General features: G+C 46.0%; 1 protein-coding gene across 2 annotated transcripts; it reads right to left on the reverse strand.

The window, feature by feature from the left end:
* Positions 1 to 1,961: 1,961 nt before the first annotated feature.
* On the reverse strand, positions 1,962 to 10,301 carry LOC125324766 (protein mono-ADP-ribosyltransferase PARP12-like). Of its 2 annotated transcripts, none has more exons than XM_048301079.1 (9): positions 9,979 to 10,301; positions 8,669 to 8,709; positions 7,649 to 7,784; positions 7,050 to 7,084; positions 5,940 to 6,024; positions 5,060 to 5,135; positions 4,257 to 4,387; positions 2,731 to 2,882; positions 1,962 to 2,295 (listed from the first exon to the last, which is right to left on the reverse strand). In XM_048301079.1, exons 3-9 carry the CDS (start codon positions 7,699 to 7,701, stop codon positions 2,015 to 2,017), a joined length of 813 nt encoding a protein of 270 aa, XP_048157036.1. In that variant the 5' UTR covers positions 7,702 to 7,784; positions 8,669 to 8,709; positions 9,979 to 10,301; the 3' UTR covers positions 1,962 to 2,014. The 2 variants fall into 2 exon arrangements, with proteins under 2 accessions (XP_048157036.1, XP_048157035.1); XM_048301078.1 differs by having other exon boundaries at positions 7,050 to 7,170; positions 9,979 to 10,300.
* Between the last annotated feature and the right edge of the window lie 16 nt (positions 10,302 to 10,317).

Consider the following 10,317-nt stretch of genomic DNA (forward strand, 5'->3'; position numbering starts at 1 on the left):
AGCCCACCTTGCTGGAAACAACTTTCTCCCACATGATGGGTGGTTTCTTCTATCATGGAGGAGAAGAAAGGGGGAAGATGATTTATACAAGGGCATCATTCCACAGAGCATTTTGTCTAATAGCAAGTCTTCCCAAACCCTCCATCTCCCAGCCCCTGTCCTGCCCAAAGGCTGCACATGCAAGCCCCCTTAAGCTGATGAAGCCATGCAGGAAATCTATGGAATGTTGCAAGGACCAAGGCAGGGTGACGACTGAGAACAGTCACTATTCAGTCCCTTCCCATCCTTGCAAGCCTGCAGCTTGGGAACAGCCAGGGGAAGGCAAATGTGAGGTGAAGGCTGCCCATGCACAGCACCCATTGGGTGCCAGACCCAGGCAGCAAGTCTGTAAAACAAAAAAATCTCTATGTAATCCCACATAGTTACAAAATTATCATCTTAAAACAGACTTTCTGGTATTGTTTGTACAAATAATGCTCAGATCCATGTTTATGCAAGGCACAGGATGCAGATCTAGGACAACTGACAAATCCTAGGCAACAGCTCTCCAAAATCACTGCAGTTTTTCAATGGAGAAAGGTGTGTGGCAGATAACTTGCTGCTATATGTTGGGGGTTTTTTAATAAAAAAAATATACCATATATTCAGGAAAAAGTCACTTTAAGTGACTTTCATTTTTACTTCTTGACTGCGTGGAAAGTTCTCTGCTCACCTGTGGCTGACAAGACTACATCACTAATTTGCAAAAGAACAACCTTTAGGCTTCTGCAAAAGCAGTGAGACATAGAAGTGCATTAATTAGTGCAGCTCAGGGATTTATTGCAGCCATCTTTCTGAATTTTCAGAAAGAAAAGGGCACCAATTATTCCTGAAGATATCAGGCTATAGAAAATCTGATGAGATCCTACACACCTTCCTCTTGGTTCCTCCCAGCTATGGCATACACAAGTGAACCACTTGCGATTCCCTCTGCTGAATTACAACTTACACAACAAGACTGTATTAAAATAAACCATTCATTTTTGTTTCCATGCTATCAGTCATCTCAAATGTTATCCCATTATCCATCAAGTTTCAAGTACTATGACCATAATTCAAGCTTTCCATCCCAGCTGCAGCACACATCACTGGGGCGCTTCTCAGTCCCCCAGAGAAATGTCAAGCAGCAGCAGGGTAATTCAAAACAGCCACCACCAGTGTCAGCCTGCAGGGTGGCAAGGAGGTGGCCGTGCCAGCAGCCACCCCTCACAGAGCCCCCGTGTCTCACCACTCACTGCTGCAGGAACTGGCTCCACAGCCCTGCTGGGACACTGCTGTGTGCCATTACTCAGCTCGCCATGGTCTTCCTCACTGCTGGTGTCATGGTATGGTGGGGATTCAACTTCAGCAGCTGCAATACCCCTGCTTTTCTTGACCTAAATCCAGTGGGGACAGAGGAAGGACAGGGTGTCACAGAGATATGCAACTTGACACGGCAGAACAAGGTGAGAAGAGATGTCAGCAATGTGACCAGGAAACAAAGCAAAGTTCTTTGCCAGCATTAATTAAAAAGCTTCCAGGATGCAGGAGCTTCCTGCCATTTACTTGAAAGACAGGCCATGATTCCTTTCTTGAGCACCATGACATAGGTACTTCCACTTTTCCTTCTTCCACATTCCCTGCCCAGCCTCCCTCTGGCATAATCAGCACCACCACAGGCAGGAATCAACCCTAAGTGACTGTATCAGTGGATCAAGGTAATTGTAACTCAGCAGGTGTCACTGCATCATGGTACGCAAGGCAGGTATGTCCCCATTCCAGGCTAGAGATACAGTGAATGTTAAAGCTTAGCACCTCTTCAGGGGAAAGAATAAACCCTAAGAAAAAACTATGCCCCCAAAACCATCAGGGGATTGATATTGGTCCACTGCATTACAAAGTGTTCTAAAGCTACAACTAAAATTGAACAAACATTAAAAAAATGTACTGAAAAGTAATTTATTCAGTGTAAATTCAAAGGAGATTCCACCATTCATTACAAGACCACACAGCTGGTGTTGAGACTGTACTCCAAGATATAGGCAGGGTAAATCTGTTGCTTCTCAAAGATGACAAAGATGGAAGGGTCTGTCAGGTCATCCACACAGCTGTCATAAAGTCTGTTTGAATTGCTGGCTCTGGGTGGAGGGCGACAGTACTGGGGGTTTCCCCTCACAAAGTCTCCAACAAGAACCTGAGCGACGAACATGCTGTAGCACCCTCTGCGGGAGGAGCAGTACTCATGGGAATAGCTGGCATCTCTGGCAAAGTAGCTTCCTAGGGAACAGAAAAAGCCACAGGTAAGACAATACACCAGCCAAGGGACAAACACATGCTAACAGCACTTTAGCAGGCAGCGATTCAACAACCCCAGCTGGCCCTATAGACATTCCTGCCAGGTGTTCCCACATCGGCTTATTTTAAAGCACCGACAAACTCCAGTTCACATCAACCTCCCTCCTGCCATCAACCTCCCAGACCCACCTCTCCAAGAGCAGGTACCTGAGGCAAAGAGAGGTATTTCTAGCCCTTCCTGGAATGGGATTGCTGTGGGTGCTACCTGAAGCAATGCAGATGCACACAGGTGAGAGTGCCCTAATGGCAGGAGTGCATGGGTCAGGAACCATCCGTCACTTCGCACCCACATCCCCCAGCCTGGCTGGGGTTTGCAGCCCCTGCTGCTACAGTCCCTACACCCTTCTGCACTTGTACCTTTTCCATACATTGTCCCATGAGCTCCACAGAGTCTCCAGTCAAAGTTCTGCTCACAGATGGCGGACACATGGGATGGACTTGTGCCATGGAACAGGAGGCGCTCGTCCACCCCTTTCAATTTATTGAGCTTCTTCATCTTTTCTTTTTGCCTACAGGCAGGGGGAAAAAAAAAAAAAAAAAGATTTGTTATCCTGGTTCAAACAAGGACAATTTCCCAACTCAGCTCCTCCTACTTCTGGGTCATGGAGGAACAGTGACACAAAACGCTCTCAGTGGGGTTACTGCCTGCTTTGCACTTCTGCTGGCACCCTGCTGCACAGTTGGCTCCTGCCAGCAAAACAAAAAGTTCTCAGCATCACTATGGACTGTGTCACCCACAACTTCACACCACATGAGAGAGTAAAGAGATGAACATCTCTTGACTGGAAATTGGTCAGTTCCCGTGTTATATAAATCCTGAATACATAAATATGATTATAAAACTGAGCTGTATGAAGCCACAGTGAAGACTGTATAATCCCTGCCCCTATCTTTATCACAAAAAAAAAAGTCTCATTTTTTTTTTAACTCTCATGTGGAAGAGGCTAAAACCAAAAGAATAAACCTGAAGCACCAAAGCTCAGTTATTATGAAGGAAAAGAATTTACTTTTTGAATAACACTAGCAGGAATCACACACACATCTTGCTAGGGATAAAAGGCTCATTTCTACATATACAAAAGAACACAGATGCAATCCCAATAACCCAGTAACAGAGAGAGGAGCCCCACTCCCCTTCCAGGACTGCCCCAGGGGAGCCTCAGCCCCAGGGATCAGAGGGACACCCAGCACCTGAGCAATGGAAAGGGTCCAGACCAGCTCAGAAACAAAAAGAGAGTACTGTCCATGAAAAAATGGATTTTCTGTTACGGGACAGAGAAGAGCATTTAGAGGTTGCACAGGACTTATAATGGAATGTTTTACAGAGGAACTGTAGGTGGGAGAATGGAGGGATCAAGGCAGTCCAAGGAGGACAAACAGGAAAACAGATGGATAAGGGGGCAAAAAGGACTGGTTGTGTAAAAACAGGCCACTGCCTGGTTAGTAGGCTTGTCTGGCCATGTCTGTCCTGTCTTCTCCTTAAACTCCCTTTCTAACTCTTACCTTGGTGATGGAGGCCCAATCTGTGTACATGCACATGTATGGGGGTCTGGATGCAGCAACTGGAGTAGGACCTTGGGTCTCATGGGTCAGATGTCCACAGCCCCAGCAACTGCAGCAAGTGAGGGCTTGTGCCAGCATGTGATCACCAGCCAGTGTAAGGCTGCACAGCCAGTGAGGAGGGTAGCTGGCCTGGGAGCCAGGTTTTGGGGCAGTCATAAGTCTGGGCCACCAGCCAGACCTGGGCAGAGAAATATATGGCAGTCTCACCTCTGCTGGGCTGCTGAATTTGGCAGCTCCAAATGTAGACTATGGGGGACAACAGATCAGGAAATACCAGTCTTCTCATACAGTAAGGATAATGAAATAAAACAGATACAAACCACTGAAAAATGTCCCAAAGAGTTGGGTTCTGGATCCTCTGCAGTTGGTTGATGCAGTAATTTTTCATTGTCTTCTCAAACAGCCTCTTGATTTTTCCATATTCTTGGGAATCGTAGCTGAGCTGTATCAACTGAAAATTTTTAAAGCACCAAAAATAAGGTATTACTGAGAGGAACAACTCCCAGTCCTTCCAAAGGAACCATTAACCTTCTCAGATCTGCTGAAAAGCCCTACCACAAAAATCACAAGCTGCTTCTGTTCTTCCTGTTAACCCTCCTTTACCATCACTCCCCATGTGGAAGCACAGGCACTGACTGAGGAAATCAGTGCAATCCCATGAGAGCTTCCTTTAGAGGATGCACCTCAACATCTGGACTATTTTTAGCTCAGAGTAACCTGAAGTCAAAATGCACAGTAGTATTCAGGCTGACGCAGAGCGAAAGTTTCACCTTAATGTGACATTCTAACTCCTTCCCTACAGGGCTAAAGGAAATACCCCCTTAAAATGCAATTCATCTGATTTATCAGAGGATGAAGTGCCTTGGGAGAGTACAAAGGACAGGTATGAGCAGCAGTGGCCTTCCTTACCCTGTGTGGTATCATAGGGGTTCTCAGAGAGCCTCCCAGGAAATGCACGTCTGTTCTGAATATGAAACTGTCAGTCTTGTTTCACATCGTAGTTGCTTATTTTATAAGACACATTTAAAAGCCGGTAACATCTCAATTGCCTTGAATCATGCTCTTGGAAAAATCAGTACAGGACACAGCTCTCCCCACCCACTGGAGAGCTGGAAAGTCCTACCTTGAACCCGATATCAGGTAGCGCAGTTTGGTCCCAGTGTGGAGGATAGACAGGATGTGATAGAGTTGTATTTTGGCTACAGAATAGAAAAACGAGCCAGTCAGCTGGTGATACTCCTAATCAAATCCTCCTTCTGGAGAATCCAACCACAGGCTCTAAAGCAGCCTTCGGACATCCATTCAGGAGCTATAGTTTGTTTTCTTTTTGAATGAACACACCTTCGGTTCAACCAAAACTTTAATTGAACCCTCAGCTTCACATGCACTGTCTACTGGTGACTTTCTAAAACAAAGACAGCTCTAATTCAAATAAATCAGTAGGATAAATAACATTTATAGCAGATGTGTTCAAATTCTGTTAAGCTGAACTTCCTTTAGACAAAGCCATAAGATAGGGTATCTCAAGTGCCTCTAGTTCACTTCATTTCAGTGGATTTGCCTGTTCTGTGTTTTAATGTATCCTCAGCTTTCCAAGGGATGACATCCATATGCACCACAGCTCTTGGGATTGGCAGTCCCTCTCTCCTAATCACTGCACAGTTTATTTATTAGTGTTGGGGCATAAATCAAGGAATAAAAATTCCTGGCACAGTTGTGTCAGCCCTATGTGGCCTTGCCTCTCACAGAGAGAGCAAATCTTCTCTAGTGGTCTCTCACAGCTGCCAGAGACTGCCACCAAATGTCCCTCCAGAGAGCTTCACAGACGCATTGCATAATTTACAAATACTGTCACCGCAAAATGTACTGGTAAGCCAGTCAGCAAAAGGTATCTAGAAACGAATTTAAGAAATACAAAATTGCATTCTAGGCAGGTAGGAGGAACTTCTTAGCAGAAAGGTGCTGTCCTCTAGAGACACTGTTAACCAATGAATGTGTATTACCTTCCATCTTGTCCACCTTCAGACTGTTTAGGCAGTCGAATAACTCTTCTTTGAGTTTGAAAGAGCACATTTGTTTGGACCATGTCTTGAAAGAAAAACACAGTAACTCAATAATGAAATAATTCATTGTCTAGGGACAGGCTCTTACATGTTAAGTAAAAATAAAAGAGGAGATAGCCCAGAATATTGCATTGTGGTACTCCCTCTATCTCACCCACCCAGGCCAAACTTCATAACCATTCCCACTTGCACTGCTCCTACTTGGAGATCAGCAAGCTCAACCACCTGCTAGCACAGGCTGTGAAACTTGAAGGCAACCAAGCACCAACTGCACCTGCACTTGTATTCACATCCAGGCTGCTGGCCAGAGAAAACCACATCTGATGGCAGGCCTATAGCAGGAAAGAGTTTTCAGTGCAATGGGGGCTACAAACCTGGCTTTCCAGGCAGCACAGGGCTGCACCATGGTGCTAAAAGGAAACCCTGCTCTCCCTTCTTGGTCCTGTAACAATATCACAGAGCACATGCTGTGTGACATGGCTAATTAACCATTGTTTCCTCCTTTAAACAGCACTCTTTATTCATACCAGGAAACACTTAAAGCTTGGAAAGCTAACAGGAGTTTTAAGATGGGTAAATAAATTAGAAACAGAAAAGCATTTTTAATTTTCCTATTTCTCTCTCTGTGCAATCAGCCCTAAATTTTTGTTTGCTGCATTCTGTGCTTTCTCTCCTCCTAAGTAGCTCGCAAGATGTTCACCATGGGCTCACTTCTTCACCTTTTGACTTTTCAGTGCCTTTCTTTCTTTTCTTTCATTTCTCCTTTTTAGTTGTATAAACGCAAATGCATAAGGTGCCATGAAGCATGTACTCTCAACTCTTCTTCTGAATGTACAATATTGTCAGGGATGGTTTTTTGACTACAGATGCCCAAGTGTAGAAGCTCAAGTGGGCATCTCAAAACTGCAGAGAAATTTACCTGCTGCTCAAGTTCTACTTGGAGAAAATTTGCAGGAGGAAAAAGAGCTGTTCAAAGAGGTGCAAACATAGTGTGAAAACCTTCAAGCCAGCTGCACTGTGTAATGAACTTAAAACAAGGAGATACTTCACCTGCAAAGTCTAACTTATACTGCTGAGAACCAGCCCTGAAAAAAATAACACCATTCTTGTCAGCTAGATATTCATTCTCCAGAAATGCAGATGTTACAGTGGCAGAGACATGATCTGGGTGCTGCAGAAAGAACAAGGAAATGACACCTGTTAGAAACCACCCTTTGTTTAGGTGTTACTGTGGGGAAACACCAATGTTCTCCCAGGTCCCTATCACGGGAGGATGTTCTGAAGTACGTCTCTAAGGCTTCAAGCATTTTGTTCTGCAGCGACGGAGGGGTACCCCACAGAGCACAGCTGCTTCTAACAACAGCAACAAAGCAGCCTTCAGCCTGTGTGGTCAGCTCCAGCCAAAAGATGTCTGTCAGCTCTGAAAAATGCACCCGCTTTCAAAGCCAGTCCCTTGGAAGCTTTCACAGAGCTCCAGTCCTGCTTTGGGGGGTAATTAATAAGACAATTCCACCCAGGCACTGGAGCAGCACTGCAAGGGCACCCAGCAGTGAGTGCAGAACACACCAGCTGCAGAACAACATGCGCTAAGTAACTCTCCAAAGATGGTTTAACAAAAGCTTTTGGCATGAACAGCAGATGAATCTCACCTCTTTCCCATACTCAATCCACTGATTGGAATCATCAAGCCAATACCAGACATACTCCATTTCAGGAGCACACGGATTAGTCAGGAGACAACACAAGTGCAGAAGAGCTGATAGGCACCTGGCTGCTTGCTCTGCCCTGCATCAGAAAAGAAATCCAGATCAAAGTAGGGGTCTTTTCCAAAGCTGTCAAACTATGCAATATCCCTGGTCTGTTCAGAAATCTATTAACTTCTCAAAAAAGGAGACCACCTCCAGCTGGGAAGTGGAGGTTTGCCCCAGAACTGAGGACCTGGTGTTTGGACATTTATGGGTCACGGTAAGCACCACAGAAACGACCCTGACCTCTCTGGCTTGGACCTGTGCCACTGATTTTCCCTAAAACGTATCTTCCTAAAAATCACATTGTAAGAAAATACACTTGACATAGAGATTTCCCTGCAGCCCATAGAGAAGGCCATGGTGAGACAGCTGTTCCCCTGCAGCCTGTGGAGGACCATGGAGCAGAGATCCACACTGCAGCCCATGGAGAACACCATGCTGCAGTACGTGGACAGGCCCTGAGGGAAGCTGCAGCCCATGGAGAAGAACCCATGCTAGAGCATGTTTATCCTGAAGGACTGCCGCCCATGGGAAATGAACCATGCTGGAGCATGAGAAGTTTCTGAGAATGATGGAAGACTAGATGGCAAATCTTACAGACTGAGGACAACATCTATTTCCCTTCCCCTCTGCGTTGCTTTGGTAGGGGGAGATAGAAAAGTCAGGAATGAAGGAGTGAAGCTGAACCTGGGAATATGTGGAGGGGGCAATAGGTGATCTAATTTTTTTTCCTCATCATTTAAATCTATTTTAACTGGCAATAAATTAACTTCCCCTAAATCAAGTCTGTCTTGTCCAGTGATCACCTTGTCTTTATCTCAGCTCATGAACTTTCCCATCTTATTTTTCTCCTTGCTGTCCTGTTGAGAATGGGAAGTGAGAGAGCAGCTCTCACTTGGAGGAGGGGATATCATTACTTACCAGCAAAGTCTCTGCTTTGCACTCTATCCTAGACACAGCACCTATAAAGAGAAGATGAAACAGCTAGCCACCAATAATTCCAATTCATGGGATTTTACTTTGCTTCCTGCTGTGCTTCACCCTCCATTTATTCTCCCAGTTTTGGACCCAGACAACACTTTTTTATGTATCTCATCACTTTACTGCCCCTACAACGTTGCCTATCATGGATCACACATCCATAGCCAAAAGCTGCCCACCTGCCAGCCATCAAGATTGCAAGGGTCTGTGACAGAGCTACTCTGAGCTGCCTGAAGAATCTGAGCACGATATTGAAACAGAAACTGGAACTGATCATGTATCCAGCTCTGACGCCCTTTGTTCTTTGGCAGGGATCAGGAGTATTCAGAGCAGGCCAATGGGAGGAAATCGTTACAGGAGCAGCTCTCTCATAGAGCTGTTTACAGTGCAAAGGTCCATGAAACAAAGGCTTGGCAGCCCTGGACTGCCAGAACAAAGAGCAAGGAAGAACCCGGATCTCCTTCGCAGACAGAGCTTGTTCCAGTGCTGCCTTCAGACCACAGTGGCACTGTGTACACAGTAACACTGGCCAGGCCTGTTCCTAGAAAAATGCTCCAAATTCTCCTTCTCCCCCATTGCAGGACATTCAAGAGATCCAGTACTACCAGGAGATTTTTTTTTTTTTGACATGGCTGTCCCTTTTTTCCCCTCTGCACAGCACCATGCTGCTGCTGCTGGCATGGCTGAAGAATTTGAAATTTGTGGATTTGAAGGATGGGATTTGAGGGGGGAGATGGGGAGAGGAAAAATGGAAAGAAAAGCAGGGAAGTGGGGTGGGATGGTGGTTTCCAGGCAGCTTTTCTCCACTGCTGTCCCCTTCTCTCTTCCCTCTATCCCCACTCCACAGATGGATGCCAACCCCTGCCAGCTCCCCTGCCAAGATGGGGCTCCCAGTCTGCCCTAATCACATGAGCTTTCAAAAATGTCCGCTTGTGTCTCACTTTCTTTTTCACTTTCCAGCATTTCTGCTCCGTGCTGGGATTTTCCACTCACCAACTAACCCCCAACTAGAAATAAACAGAGGTGAAACACTTAAAAAGCAGACAGAAATATTTCACTGGCAAGACAGCTAGTGCCCTTCACGTTTAGCTGAAGATTTCGCTACGTGGTCTTGTGCAATCGTAAAGTTGCTTTTTATATCTTAACAGGAGTAACTTTATACAGAAGAAATTTTATACTTAAAAAGCAACCTCATGCTACCTTTTCCCTTACTCAAGAAGAAAAGACGAATGAATGAAGATACAACTTACAGTATGACAAAGTGCAAGCAGGTATCCCTCCAGCAGACCTTAAAGCCAAGCCCACAAGCTATAAAATCCTGAACTTCCTGTGTGTCCGACCCTCCCCGCTCAGCTGCAGCCTGGGAAGGCTGTCAGAGCCCGGCATACGCCATTGCCCTGGCACAGCTCTGTCCTCGGGCTGCCCTGTCACCACCCTCGGGAGCTGAGGGCATCAGCCCTGTGCCGGCCAGGCTGGATGAGCCTGCGCAACCCTTGCTCCGCATGGCAAAGGTGCCCCGGGTGCAGTAACGCCTTCGAAAGCAAAACACAGCTGGCCTGTGAGAGCTCCCCGTGAACTCCCCACAGCAC

Source organism: Corvus hawaiiensis, chromosome 4, assembly GCF_020740725.1.
Source record: "Corvus hawaiiensis isolate bCorHaw1 chromosome 4, bCorHaw1.pri.cur, whole genome shotgun sequence".
NCBI classification, from domain to species: domain Eukaryota; kingdom Metazoa; phylum Chordata; class Aves; order Passeriformes; family Corvidae; genus Corvus; species Corvus hawaiiensis.

Coding starts and splice junctions, on each gene's coding strand:
- LOC125324766 (XM_048301078.1), bottom strand. CDS start 7,708: ATGGAGTATGTCTGGTATTGGCTTGATGATTCCAATCAGTGGATTGAG. Junction 7,171..7,648: donor GGATTGAGTATGGGAAAGAG/GTGAGATTCATC, acceptor TTCTTTCTGCAG/CACCCAGATCATGTCTCTGC. Junction 2,296..2,730: donor TGGGACAATGTATGGAAAAG/GTACAAGTGCAG, acceptor TCTGTTCCCTAG/GAAGCTACTTTGCCAGAGAT.